Source organism: Mastomys coucha, unplaced genomic scaffold, assembly GCF_008632895.1.
Source record: "Mastomys coucha isolate ucsf_1 unplaced genomic scaffold, UCSF_Mcou_1 pScaffold3, whole genome shotgun sequence".
NCBI classification, from domain to species: domain Eukaryota; kingdom Metazoa; phylum Chordata; class Mammalia; order Rodentia; family Muridae; genus Mastomys; species Mastomys coucha.
In genome coordinates, this window is record NW_022196909.1 from 57,361,552 (window position 1) to 57,376,706 (window position 15,155).

Consider the following 15,155-nt stretch of genomic DNA (forward strand, 5'->3'; position numbering starts at 1 on the left):
GAGTTCCAGGACAGCCAGGGCTATACAGAGAAACCCTGTCTCGAAAAACCAAAACAAAAAACAAAAAAAAAGACAAAAAAAAAGAGATATAGAGAGAACATGAGCAACAGTTAGCACAAGGTGAATTGTTAACAGTACATAGAGCTGTGTAAAGAATACATGAGAACTCTTTCATTTTTATGTTTACCCAAGTTAAAAAGAAACATTTCTAGTACATGCCTGTAATCTCAGCACTTGGGAGGCTAAGGCAAGAGGATTACCATAAATTTGAGGCCAACCTGGACTATAGAAAAGAACAAGCAAACAAACAAAATTCTTCAAGAGGTGATTTGGCTACAGAGAAAACAGATCTGCTATAAGAATGCAGAAAATAAAAGTAAGATACTACTGTAAATTTTCTTGATTATTAAGCTAGGCCATTTACAAACTAAGTAGTTCAAAGAGTAGTATAGATAAGCAATAGGGTAAAACAGAATCAGGGAGATAAAAAGAAGAAACTATTCAACCAGGTTATTTTTTTTCCTTTTATTCCCATTATACTTTGTTTTTTAAAACTACATTAGCTGAAAAACACGCACAGAAACAATTCTAAAAGATAAAGTCAGAGTCAAATCACTTCAGTGTCTCCACGAACCTGATTCCTCCTGAGCGTCGTGAGTTTCACCATCATCTGTGAACTCTAATTCTTTCACAAAGTTTGAGGGGAAAAGTCCCAACTTATTGTTCAGGGTTCCACTCCACCAGCCTTCTTCTACCTGAAAAAGTTCAGAGCTCAAAAGTAATAAAATTCTTTTAAGTAAAAACCTTCATTCTATGGGAAAAAAATGACAGGAAATGATGTAAAAGAAGCACTTAAAAAAAAAAACAAGGGAATATGAAGTAAGTGGATAAAGTCTAATTTTTCTAAAATAGTTTAATTAATTATGCATAGAAATAATCATTGTAAAATTGCATTTTGCAATGTTTACAATGAGAACTTACAACCAATTACATTTTATGAAGCAAATACTTTTTATTAAACTGACAGATAGCACAGTTAAATGCACTGACTGAGAAAGCACATAGCTCCTCACTAAAATAGCACTCACACATTACTGGGCCTTGCTTTATAAACATAACATATGTTTTAATTTAAAAATTCTGTTTGAACAAAGTTTATTAACTCTAAAGAATATGAATTCCCAAACCAGTGGAATGATTCATCAGGTGAGGGTGCTTGCCCACCTTAACTACCTGACTTTGATCCCTAAAAGCCACACAGTAGAAGAAAACTGACTCCCAAAAGTTGCCCTCTGACCTCCATACATGTGCCATAAACATAAAACACACACACACACACACACACACACACATATGCTCAAGCACTCAGAAATTAAGAATATAGAAAATTAGAGTTCAATTCCCAGCACCCATATCAGACAGCTCATGAAATCATCCCAGCTCTTGGAAATCAGACACCTACAACCACCTCAAGTGCCAGCACACACATGCACATATCTGCACATAGGCTCACACACATATGCATAATTAAAAATAAATTTTAAAAGAATAAAATGTAAAAGCATTCGTAAAGATATAATTTCCTAAGTGGTATAAAATTTTATTTTCCCCTTTCAGTTAAACAATGACAAAATTATTTTGTCTTTGTTTATTTCATTATTGTGTTCATTTTATGTGGGGTTTTTTTTTTTGGTATTTGCCTGAATGTTTGTCTATGTACCACATGTACGTAACCCCCACCCCATACCCAGCCATAAGAAGGTGTCAGATGCCCTGGGATTGGTGTTACTGTGTGTACTGCCTTGTGAATGCTATGAACTGAACTGGCTTCCAGAAGAGCACCCAGTACCAAGTCACCTCTACAACCCTGAAAAAAATTCACTTTCAAAAGTTCATCTAACAAGCACCTCCTTCCAAACAGAAATAGTCTTGTGAAACAAATTCTTTAACAAATCATTTATACTTACTAATAACAAGACTGCTCAATTTCCATAAGTTAAGAAACATTCAGTAAATTGCTTATTTCAAAAATATAGTTTCCGCTATGGATGCTAAGGGGTTTTAGTAACTAAATTTGTTGAGTACACTGCTCACCATTTACTTACCAGCATTACATGTGACATCACAGCTAGAAATATCTCATTTAAATAAATCATTTTCAATGTTATTAACCTTATAACTAAAAATAAACTTTTCTCTACATAAACTTCTCTGGCTGTCCTGGAACTCATTAAGTAGACTAGGCTGATCTCAAACTCACAGATCCATTTTTCTCAGCCCCCAGATTAAAGGCACGTGCCATCATGCACAGCCTGAAAACCAACGTTTAATAAGTAATTCATGGAACCGGCACTCATTATGTACAAGACATGATGTTACTGCTAGTAAAAGATTCAAATCTTGCCTCTGAGATATCACTTCCTTGCCTTTACTGAAACCGCTAAATTGGGAGACTATTAGACTACAGCAGTCTCAATTCTTTTTAATAAAACAATCTAAAAAACACATAGCTAGAATGCAATGTAACTGTTAGGCTTGGCAGCACATGCCTTAAATCCCAGCACTCAAGAGAAAGAGGCAGGTCAATCTTTCTATATTCCAAGCCAGCCAAACTATATAGTATTTGTCTCATAAAAACAAAAGTAAACTAATGAAAATGCAATGTAAAAATAAGTGCTATACTCAAAGTGGAAATGAAATGCAATAGACACAAGCTTGAAAGAACCAGAACCTTCTCCCCTAAAATCAAATGATCAAAAAGCTCAATAGCGAGCCATAGTAAAATCTTCTAGATAAAAAGCATGTGGGAGGGCTGGTGAGATGGCTCAGTGGGTAAGAGCACCGACTGCTCTTCCGAAGGTCATGAGTTCAAATCCCAACAAACCACATGGTGGCTCACAACCACCCGTAATGAAATCTGACGCCCTCTTCTGGTGGTCTGAAGACAGCTACAGTGTACTCATTTATAATAATAAATAAATCTTTAAAAAAAAAAAAGAATGTGGGAAAAAAGTTATAGACAACATAGCTGAAACACAAATAGCTAGAATACAATATTTTTGGGATGGTGAAGTAAAGCAGAAAGCATCAAGAGCTCAGAAGTTTTAGCAGACTTTGGGTAATAAGAAACTGGACATGATGACCTGTGTGACCAAAACACTCACAATACTGGGGTGGGAGAGCTGCTTCTGAGTATGAGGCCCGATCAAGCTAGATTGTGAGTTCTAGGAGTGGGCTAACAGAGCTCAACCTCAAACCCTGCCTCAAAGGAAGAAAACCTAAGATAAAAGGATTGAAAATTATAGAAACACAAAGTGTGCTATGGGATTAAATATGACAAAATGCCACAGACACAAAGAAAGAACACCAACTCATCATTTAAACTCCAAATCTTAGCAATTAGTTGAGTTATTTAATTAAGGAATTCTTGGGAAGAAGGGTGGTAAAGAACACTCATTCACACATAGCAATAATGAACTGGGTATAGTGTCCATGTCTGGAATCAGAGGCTGAGGCAGGAGGAACACCAGTTTAAGGCCAGTCTGAACTATGAGATCCTATCTCTAACAGATGAAAACACAAACTCATTTGAAAACAGAATGCACAGTCTAGCCTGTTGGCACATGCCTGTAACAACAGGGGGTGAGAAGAAAGGTCAATCTGAGGCCAGCCTAAGCTATATCATCAGACCCTGGCTCAAAGACACCAACGGCCAACTACGCGCAGAACCCTGAGTTCAGCTCCTCCATCAAAGGAGGAGAGGGACTTTCAAGACACACGAGTCAACAAGCTTCACACACTCAAACTCAGGTCACTGTGTGCCAGGCATATATGAAGATGGCTTCAATAAGGTATCTCACACCACAAATGTGGTCTTGACATGACTCCATCAAAAACTGATCACTGCTGTGCTCTACCCTTTCACTCTTGATAGCTTTCTAAGTGGTTGTATCATTTCCGTAGTCTAAGGCTAGACTGTAAAAAGCACTTCCTCGTGTTTGTTGATACAATTGTACTTGAGAGCATGAAACTGCCATGCAAATCAAAGCACCTCTATTCAAAATATATTCCAGACTTCAAACTAGAGAATACTTACAGTAACTTTACTGAAAATCGGAAGCTTTTGGATTACTATGTCAACAGGTTTCAGAATGTGGCCCATTTTGCCATACTTGAACAAATCTAAAGCAAATGGGAGGGCCTCTGAATAGCTATCCTAGCAGCAGTTCAAGTCTTCAAGGCTTGCAGACATTAGGAGTGATTAAAGGAGATGTCTTAAGAAGGCTCTCACCAGCCCTACTTCTAAACCTTTCGAGCTGAGGCCCCAGACATTACAGAACAAGCCAACCCTCCTATTGGCATACTTGAGCCACACAACCCAGAGGCAAATTAGCAGTTGTTTTTGCCACTAATTTTAGGGTAGCTTACTATATATAACGAGTAACAGCAATAAGCATTGTGATTGTAATTCAATCTCTATCTCTGAGAAATGAAGGTAAATACTCCCTTCTCTTAGACTGATGTTTAAAGGAAATAAATGTGATACACTTGTTATTCAGCACAGTACTTCTGACATAGCATAAGCTCAATAAACCTTAACTAGTGTCACCATCAAATAACAGATCAGAACTGCCTTCTGTATAAGTATCCTAGAAGTTAACATAAATATTAGTGATAAATGAGAAATTTTAACACAAAATCAATGTCTGCTATAATATATTTTATCAAATAACACTTTTGAAAACAGCATCCCCAACTGTCCAGCAAAACTTCTAACAGTCCTTCAATGAGAAAGCAGACACAAGAAATTAAATGCAACAATTCAAACAAGACAGACTTTAAAGCAAGTTCAGTGTTGCATCCCTACACCATTCAAAAGGAAATTTTCCTGTTACTACTTTGTGCCAATAGCAAACTCAGAATCAAAGATAAGGCTCTTTTGATGTTTGGGGTTATTTAAATAACATTAATTTTACTTTTTTACTACTATTATAGTGGTTTGTGTGCATAATGTGAATATGGCTCTGAGTAGAGGTCAGAGAGGAACGTGGTACAGTAATTTCTCTCTCTGCCTTTATATGGGTTCCAAAGATGGACTTTAGGTAAATAGGCTTGGGTGAGCTATCTTGCCAACAAAAAAATCTTATTAGTTTTAACCTTAAAAAATACTTTTTTTTCCTTAAGGCAAACACACACATATTATATAGCAAGGACAAGTATAAAACTGTGTCTTTAAATTTGTTTTTCTGGCATAAATTTTCACTAATTTGTATATTCTGACAGAGCCCTCCACTAGAAGCCACACCATCAAGATGCTATGCTACTGCCCATGTACACAGTCCTTACCTCTTCAATGACATCAATGACATCCCCCACAGTAAGCTCCAGTTCGTCCTCATTTTGTGGTGAGTAGTCAAAAAGAACTTTACACTGACGCTTTTTTGTCTCTACAAGAAATTATTTTTAAAAATAGGTTAAGAAAGATTTAAAAAAAAAAAAAACAGCACCTTTAGTCACATGCCACAATTTTATGATGTGTAAGAAAGGAAAAAAAGCAAATGACTTAAATAGCTAATCACAAGCAACACTAGGTGGTTTTTAAACACTTCTCGCAGGACATATGTTCATCACCAGATAAAGTATAATACTTTTCCTAATAGAAAACATGGATACATCTGGTCCCTCCAATTACACAAAAGCAAAATATCCAAAACCAACTTTTAAGACTACGAAGACATTTTGACAATAAAATTATTGTAGGTAAGTTCCTCCCATGGTGATTTTCAGATTACATATTGACCAAAGCCTAGGAATATTTAAAATACACAACTCTTAAACAATATAATATGCTATATAATATATGTGTTAAAGGGAAGGCAAGATGGTTGAAGAGCAGCACCCAGCACTCCCTGAACAAAACAGGAGAGCAGGCAGGAGGCAGCAGGCAGGAGGCAGCAGGCAGGAGGCAGCAGGCAGGAGGCAGCGGACAGGAGGCAGCAGGCAGGCAACAGCTAACACATGTACAGCTGCGTGCTTAGACGACAGACAGCATTCAAACACAGAAAGAAAAAAAAAAGCCTTAAAAAGTCTACAGCTGCAGAGTAAGAGAAAAAATATCCCAACATCGTGTCCTAGCTCTGCGGCTTGGAACCCTCTGCCCTCTCCTGGGGTAAAGGTGAGAAGGAGTCAGAACACTATCAGCACGGACACTAGCACTCCTACCTACATACCAGGAGTCCCACAACCTGCAAGCTTACATTCTAGAGAGAAGCTCCCTAGGATGCTGTAACCAGGAGGCTTCTTGAAAACATGATTTTCTGAATCTGGACAGCCATGTTTCAGGGGGTCAGACTTGACCTAGTGAAAAGACACTGATACAAATCCATCAAAAGAAAGGTATACTGAGCCGGGCGGTGGTGGCGCACTTAATCCTAGCACTTGGGAGGCAGAGGCAGGAGGATTTCTGAGTTCCAGGCCAGCCTGGTCTACAAAGTGAGCTCCAGAAAGGTATACTGAGAGAATCTGGTATACGGGAGAGAGTGGAGGACAAGGTGTTAGCCTCAAAAACTAAATGATTAATTAGAGAGCCCACCAGCTGAGATGAGGGTGCAGTTAATCACAAGTAGACTTCTCTCAGCTCCACAGAGAAGGTTCCTGTCTCTAACAAGATGAAGAAAAGAGCTCCAAGACGGTTCTCAACCCACACTGGTACAGGGGCAGTTTCAAGCAATGTTACTGCAACTTAAGTCATTGGTTCACAGCTAAAGCTAGCAGAGAAATTGTGTCTGGATGTGTTCTTCCTCCTCCATTTCTGTCTGCACCTAAGCTGCACAGTTCTAGCCGCAGCCATTACTGCAATACCCCTGGTACATGGTACAGATAAAGAAACGCCCATCTCAAGTGTGCACGCCAGGGGAGAAGGAGTCTGAGGTTTCACACCTGAATGGGCATACCTACAGCAGCAGAACAGAGAATTTTTTTTTTAAAGCCTACAGCACCCAGTATTCCCAGGCGGTCTCCCATCCAAGTACTAACCAGGCCTGACCCTGCTTAGCTTCTGAGATCAGACGAGATCGGGCGCATTCAGGGTGGCATGGCCGCAGACCAGAACAGAGAAATTTAACTTTCTGCTTCTATCACTACTACAGTATCCACTATATCAGTCTTTACCATATCTTGTACAATCACACACAGTGGCAGAGCGGAATGCTTTATTTCTGTTCTAACCTTCCTAGAGAACTACTGGACTTGTACCAACCCCTAGTTGGACTCTACATAATTACTAGAGCTGCATATTCAAATAAGAGAGTCAGTATAAACAGTGCCTGAGAAAAAGCTCCATTACCAAAAGGACTAGCTCTCGCAGTGCAGGAAGGAGTTACACCACACAGAATGTATTCCACCATGCAAAATGTATTCCTCAGTACCTCTACTCCTGTGTCACCAGCACAAGTGGTACTCTCGATTCCAATACTAAACATCCGTTATGCTCAACCTCCATAATCACACCAAAAGAAACTCTTAAGGAGTTGAGAGTGACAACATTATAGTACCAGCTAGAAATAAACTCAATTCTGAATAACAAACTATTATCCCAAGATTTATCTTCAGTAAAATAGAGTTACTTATTTTACCAGACATACAAATCTCAGTAAAAACAAAAAATATGAAAGACAAAGTAACTTAGCACCTAAAAAAAAAAAGCAAAACTCTGCAAAAGATTCAAAATATACTGAACAAGATGAAATTCCAGATAAAGAATTAATTCAGGTGGTGGCAGCGGTGGCGCATGACTTTAATCCCAGCCCTTGGGAGGCAGAGGCAGGCAGATTTCTGAATTCGAGGCCAGCCTTGTGTATAAAGTGAGTTCCAGGGCAGCCAGAGCTATACAGAGAAACCCTGCCTCAAAAAGGAAAAAAAAAAAAAAAAAATTGGCAAATAACTTAAGATAATGTTTTGTTGTTATTTAAACTTTAATGAAATCCAAAGAAATACAGATGGAATTGTTAAGCAAACTTTAAAAAAACAAGTTAAATGAATAAGACATTCATCAAAGAGACAGACTTTTTTTTAAAAGAACTAACAGGAAATCCAGGAAATGATGAGCTCAGGAAATCAACAGAATTCATCTGAAAACCTCAACAGTAGACTTAATTAAGGAAGAGCAAAAAAAAATCAGAACTTGAAGATCTGATTTTTGAAGTAACACATTTGGATAAAAATATAAAACTAAGAGTAAAAAAAAAAAGATTTGGAGGGTATCATTAAAGATCAAACATGCAGGTCATCGACAGAGTCAAACAAACATTTTTAAAAAGTAAAGTCAAAATAAACCAAATGTAATAGCAGAAAATTTTCCTAATTTTGGGAAAGGCATGCACAATCAGGGTCAGGACTGCTATTTAGCCCCCAACAGCCAGAAAAGATCCTCCCTACAACACATCACATATGCAACCTGTCAAAGGGACACCACAAGAAAGACTTAAAACTCACAAGAAAAAAATGGCAGATCACATTAAGGATAACCTTATTGGACTAATGGTAGATTTATCAACAGAAACTCTGAAGACTAGACAGACATGGCAGGTATGGTGGGTGAGCAGTAAATCAAGAGTTCAGTTTACAGTGTTTAAGAGCCTGTCTCAAATAAACAAGTACCAGAAAGGCATGAAATGACGTTGGCTTCAATACAGCAGAGACAATTTCAACACCACACTGTCATCAATGCACAGATCAACAGGTCACAGACCAGAAAAGAGAAGTGGAAACACTGATTTATTCAAGATAGGACTAGAGATAAACAGAGTAGACTCTTTGTCTCAATATCTCCATCTTCAATGGAGGTTAGCCATTAATTCCCTGCTTTTTCCTGTACTGGGCAGGAGGATTCATCCTTAGAGTTCAATCTCTTTCCTTTTTCTTCAAAAGTGAAGGCCAGCAAGATGGCTCAGCAGGTAAACAGACTTACCACCAAGCCTGATAAGCAGAGTTTGATCCCTGGGAAGTGGAAGGAAACAGGACTAGAGAAGAACAGAACTGTTCCTCTCCTACTCTTCACTGACTATCAGGCAGACCAAAGAGTAGCTATGCTATTTTTTTTTTACCTTCCTGGCAAAGCACTATCTAAATATCTTTCTTAGTGGTCCTATGATCTTTAACTATTAGTTAAAATAAATAGCTATTTTTTCACTACCTAGCTACAATATTTCCTGTGGGAATATTAATATTTTAGAGACCATGATACATTAATACTACATTTCTAGCAAGTTTTCAGGAAGCATTTTTCTGCTAAGCTAAGAAAACAGACTTTGAAGATAAAAATTAGTATTTTACTAACTACAAGCATCTGAGTTCTCAATTCAAGCCTGGTGCCAACCACCTTTGCCCACTGAGCCATGTTGCCAACCACAATTTTCAAATATATACTGGCCATTTTATTTTATGCTTCCAAATCCCACCTGACTGCCCCTGAACTTGTCATCCTCCTGCCTCAGCCTTTTCCCCCCTTGATCATCTCTGAATAACTTAAAAACCTCAAGTAAATTTTTATTTTCAGGCTGGAGAGATGGCTCAGTGGGTAAGAGCACTGACTGCTCTTCCAGAGGTCCTGAGTTCAAATCCCAGCAACCACATGGTGGCTCACAACCATCCATAATGAGATCTGACAGGTCTTCTGCTGTGTGTGAAGTGTACTTACATATAATAATAAATAAACCTTTAAAAAAAAATTTCACCTAAGTGTTTCCATTTGTCAGAGAATAAGTTTGTAAAGAAGTTGAAATACATTTTAGAGTTAGACATTTGCCTCTCCCATTTCTACATTTTATTCTTTTAAATGTTTTACTCAGCTTACTTATAACTACAGACATTGGCAGGATTCAGTGGTGCTCATAGATGTGCACTGATTATGTCCAGCTAGCCTGCACTCACCACAGGCCCCAGTAATCCTTTTCTATTCTACTTTGAAGTCTGTTTTGCTACATATGGCAGAATTTCATTCTTATTTTGAACCAAATAATTTACAATTATATACTAATGTGTTATTGTCTTTACGCCATTATCATTTGATGGACACTTAACTGCTACTATAATTTCGATACTGGGAACGGTACTGCTTAAACACAGGTAGTATACATGTATGTATTTTGTACACTGCTTCCTTTCTTTCTGATACATAATCCAAGAACACAGCTGGATTTCTGGTACTTTGAGTTGTTTTTGAAAGGGTTCTGGTTGAACCTACATCCAGACTTACATTGAACTTAGGACCAACTGCCACTCTGTTTCTCAAACTGGCTGAACTCATTTACATTAACACCAATAGAGTAACACCCTCCTTTTTTCCACACTTGCATGTTTTTCATAACAACTGTTATAAATAGGATAAAATGGTGTCCTTCTCTTGCTAAGGCTTATACCTACACCCGAGAGGCCCCGGGAGAGTATGGATGAGAACTGTTCCCCACAGGCTTGAGGAACTAAAGAAGTGGTTTCAAGCAGCTAGTACTGTTTGAGTAGGTTTGGGAGGTGTGGTCTTAGTGCAGGAAACATATTATGGCTTCACTCTAATTCCAGTTCTGTCTGAACTTCATGCTTGCAGTTGAGTATGTGAGTTCTCAACCTCCTCTTCCAGCTACCATGACTCCCTGCTATCAAGTCTTACCCCTCCAAAGCTCCAAGCCAAAATAAACTCATTTTAAAATTGCCTTTGATTGTGGAATTTTATTACATCAACAGAAAAGTAATAACTTTGCCTAGCTCCAGCTGGGATCTACTCTTATAATATCCTTAGTCAGCTTAAAAAAAAAAAAAAAAAAAAAAAAAAAAAAAAAAAACAGGAAAAGAAAAGACCCAGCTATCACCTCATCTCATGCTCGGATATGTATCCAAAAGAAAGGAGTGTTCTGTCTAGCCTGTGCTAAAGAAGAAATATTGTCCTTTTTACACCCAGAATCAAGAGTTATGACATTTATAATGGGCAGAGATCATAAATTGCTCTCCCATTGGTTTAAAAATTCCCAGAGCACAGCAACTGCACACAAAGATAACAGCTCTATGCTATTCCACTCCACTATTTCTCACCAGTCTCCAGAAGTTCACAGTTCCCCACAGAGTCCAGGCCCACTAAAATAGCTAAAACTGTCCAGCTGAAAGCAGGATAGGTGATATATTACTGGAATATCACAATTTTCTGGGGGCACAAAGGATTAAAAGAAATCTTTCAACTGGTCTGGTTATTAAGAAATCTTCCTTTTTCACACACACAAAAAAAACTTTTGTGGTGTAACCCAGTGCTATAACCCAGGAAACAGCAGTTTTCTTAATGGGCAGTGACATGGCAAATAACACCGTGACAATAAGGAGCTATACAAATATCATCAACTCCTCATATTTACTAATTGGGAGTGGAAACCTTCCTAATCACTTCATCTCACAAAAGAGTTATGGACAACAATGTCAAAGATACTATAATCTCAACAATCTCAGGTAATAGTGGTTAAACAATTTGTAGGCTGGCAAAATGACTGAGCAGGTAAAGAAAGGCACTTCCCTCCTAGCTTTACAACCTGAGTTTGATTCCCAGAATCCATCAAGTAGAAAAAGACAGCACCTTCCACAAGTCTGCACATACACACGCACACACTAGGTAGGTAGTTGCATGGATGCAAGAACATGCATTCCTAAAAAAATCCACTTACTTCTCAATAAATCAGACTGAACATGGAGTTTAACAGGTTTTTTAAATGTTAAAACATTTACTATCCATTGTCATAAACACTATAACCATTCACATGTTTGATACTTTATATTTTTAAATGGCAGTCTTTGAGAATGATATTGTTACCTCTTTTCTTAAATGAAGTAAAGGAAAGAAAACTCAAGTAAGTTTAAGTGACCTCAGGCCATAAAGTGATTAAATTTCTGTAAGTTAAAATATGTTGGCACAATGATCCTACAGATGCAATAGTGGCACCCATACCTTGGTGGTACCCACAGCTCTCTAACTGAATTAGGACCCATTTAACAAGAGGGATACCATATGCCTGGTACTGGTAAACCTAGTACTGACTGCTTTTGAAATCATGGTTATTGAAAGAGAACCTACAACCATTAATTTACTAAACCACTATCATCCCTAAAAACAATCCATAAGCATCTGTCCTTAGACCACAGATAAGTGTAGTCTCCATCCCTCATCAAGGACACCTCTTTGCAACAGACAGACCTCTAGAGAAAGATCACAACCAATCAAAATGCAGAGCTGTGGAGCCCAGTCCCAATGGATTCGTGTACAGAATCCAGAACCTAAGACTCAAGAAACATTGCAGAATAGAAGGCAAAAATAAAAAGATTTTAAGAGCCAAAGGATCTGGAAGTTTGTTGTGAGATTGTGTCTTTTAGTAATATCAGAACCTATACCCATGAAGTCTTATCAATATGACCACCTGACCATGAGGTATACAAGGATGACACCAATAAGCAGGCCTCAAACCTGCACAGGTAACATACAGGCAACTGAGTAATGCTGGGGACAGAAGAAGTAGTCCTTCCCAGGGAAAAGTCCATCAATTAGTTGTCTAGTACCAAACAATGAAAACAAGCATACAAGTAGCATTATGTGAACTCAACAGATTATATTTAGAAATATGTATATATGAACAAAAACATACATGTATACAATAACAATGAAAAGGGAGGCCATGAATTTGAAACCATCAAGGAGGGCATATAAGCAGGTTTAGAGGGAGAAGGAAGGGAGAAATGTTGCAACTAAATTACAATCTCAAATATAAATAAAACAAAACATAAAAGATATATGGTGGTTTGGTGAGATGGCTCAGCAGGTAAGAGCACTGACTGCTCTTCCAAAGGTCCTGAGTTCAAATCCCAGCAACCATATGGTAGCTCACAACCACCTGTAATGAGATCTGATGCCCTCTTCTGGTGCGTCTGAAGACAGCTACAATGTACTTATTTATAATAATAAATAAATCTTTGGTCGGGAGCAAGCAGGGACTGAGCAAGCAGGGACTGAGCAAGCAGGGTTGACCAGAGTGAGTGGGACCAACCAAAGAGAGCAAAGGTCCTAAATTCACTTCCCAACAACCAGATGAAGGCTCATAACCATCTGTACAGCTACAGTGTGTACTCATATACATAAAATAAATAAATAAATCTTTAAAAAAAAAAAAAAGATGTATGGTGATGGAGATATGTCAGTGAGTAATAGTGCTTGTTGCCCAAACACCTTGGGCTTAATATCTATGTTCCACATAAAGCTGAGGAGAGAACAAATCTTACAATGTTGTCCTCTGACCTCTGCACTCAACACTCCTACACATAATGAATAATTTTTTTAAAAAAATAAGATATGGGGGCTGGTGAGATGGCTCATCGAGTAAGAGCACTGACTGCTCTTCTGAAGGTCCTGAGTTCAAATCCCAGCAACCACATGGTGGCTCACAACCACTTGTAATGAGATCTGATGCCCTCTTCTGGTGCGTCTGAAGACAACTACAGTGTACTTACATAAATAATAAATAAATCTTTGGGCCAGAGTGAGCAGGGACTGAGCAAGAGGGGTCTACTGGAGTGAGCAGGACTGACCGGAGTGAGCAGAGGTCCTAAGAGTCAATTCCCAGAAACCAGATGAAGGCTCACAACTATCTGTACAGCTACAGTGTGTACTCATATACATAAAATAAATAAATAAATCTTTAAAAAAAAATAAGATATGGTGCTCCTTCTATGTCAATTTTTCCTAATTTATTTACAAATAAAGAACTTGTCAGGACTGGAGAGGTTAAGAGCACTGCCTGCTCTTCCAGAGGTCCTGAGTTCAATGCCCAGCAACTACATGGTGGTCATAACCATCTATACTGAGATCTGGTGCCCTCCTCTAGCCTGCAGGCCTATATGTACTTCTAAAATACATATATAAATAAAAGATAAACAAATATTAAACAAAAAAAAGAACTTGCCAGAACAGGAAAACCACATCTGGGGCCAACATAAACATAGCAAGACCCCATCTCAAAAGAAAAGGAATAAAGAAGAAAAACTAGCAGATACCTCAATATCTAAATAAGTACTATTAAATACAATTAATACATTAATCATTCAGAGACAATACGAGGTAAAACTGTGATCTTCATTTATAGCTCCTGTATAAGGCTACCAGCTACTCTGCTGGATCGTCAATGTTACTGACTTGACACGACAAGCATAAAACTAATGTGCCAATCATCAGCACATTAGTTTCTGAAGTTGACTGCAGAAGATTGAACTCATCTCTCTGAATTTATGAACAATCATACATATCCAATTTTGACATAACTAAGTAAGAAAAATTGTTTACATACTCTTCTTAATAGCTTTGGTTTGTGGATGTGGCTGAATTCCTCCAGCTGGAAGTCCGTAAGTGCTGATTCGCTGTACAAGACTTGCTACATTTCCATGCCTTTCCCGTTTGATGGGCAAATTGTCATCCTTAGGTTCTGTCTCTCGCTTAATTTCCTAAAAAGAAGGAAATTGGTTAAAAAAAAAAAAGAAAAAGAAAAAGAAAACGTAAGTGTATCTTATTCAAGTTACATTCTTACATGTATTTCTGTATCTTTTTAATGTAGCTTAGTTTAGCCTAGTCTAGAACTTACTATGTAGCAAAGTTAGCCTAAAGCATGGAGCCATCCATCTTCTCACCTGAGCATTGCTACTCTTGAGCTCCTCAAATGTATGATGCCGAGACACAGCCACAGTGAAATAAATTATGACAGAACTCATTTCTAAGCTTTTGTTATACTCAAATATGTCTGAAGAATGCACATCATTTTGCTAAGCATGACAAAGTATAAGTTTACATCTTATTGAAACTAGCAAAAAAGTAGAGGTGCAACCCACCCTCATTCTAGCATACACCAGAAAATCCTAAAATACATAAATTAATAACACAATAGGTTTAAGTCAAGAGTCCATAAGCTTTTTTCCTACAAAGAACTATATACTAAATCTTTATGGTTACCAGTCCATATAATCTCTTTCAATCAATTCTGTTATATGTAATTCAATGCAGTCACATCCTTAAACAACTAGACACACATATATTCTTAAAAAAAAAAAGTTCATGAAAGAAGTTGGGCGTGGTAGTCCCCATCCGC

General features: G+C 37.9%; 1 protein-coding gene and 1 non-coding gene across 3 annotated transcripts in view; both read right to left on the reverse strand.

Annotated features, from left to right (window-relative positions):
• Positions 1-15,155, reverse strand: part of Cd2ap (CD2 associated protein) — an 86,725-nt gene that overhangs the window by 37,991 nt on the left and 33,579 nt on the right. For both annotated transcript variants that reach the window (XM_031348790.1, XM_031348789.1), the window contains exons 3-5: positions 14,364-14,517; positions 5,347-5,447; positions 635-755 (exon numbers count right to left, since the gene is read on the reverse strand). In XM_031348790.1, the coding sequence (XP_031204650.1) occupies positions 635-755; positions 5,347-5,447; positions 14,364-14,517 (376 nt within the window). The remainder of the gene's footprint in view (positions 1-634; positions 756-5,346; positions 5,448-14,363; positions 14,518-15,155) is intronic.
• On the reverse strand, positions 6,987-7,105 carry LOC116075618. Its single transcript, XR_004112648.1, has one exon. It is a non-coding gene; the product is annotated as a 5S ribosomal RNA (ribosomal RNA).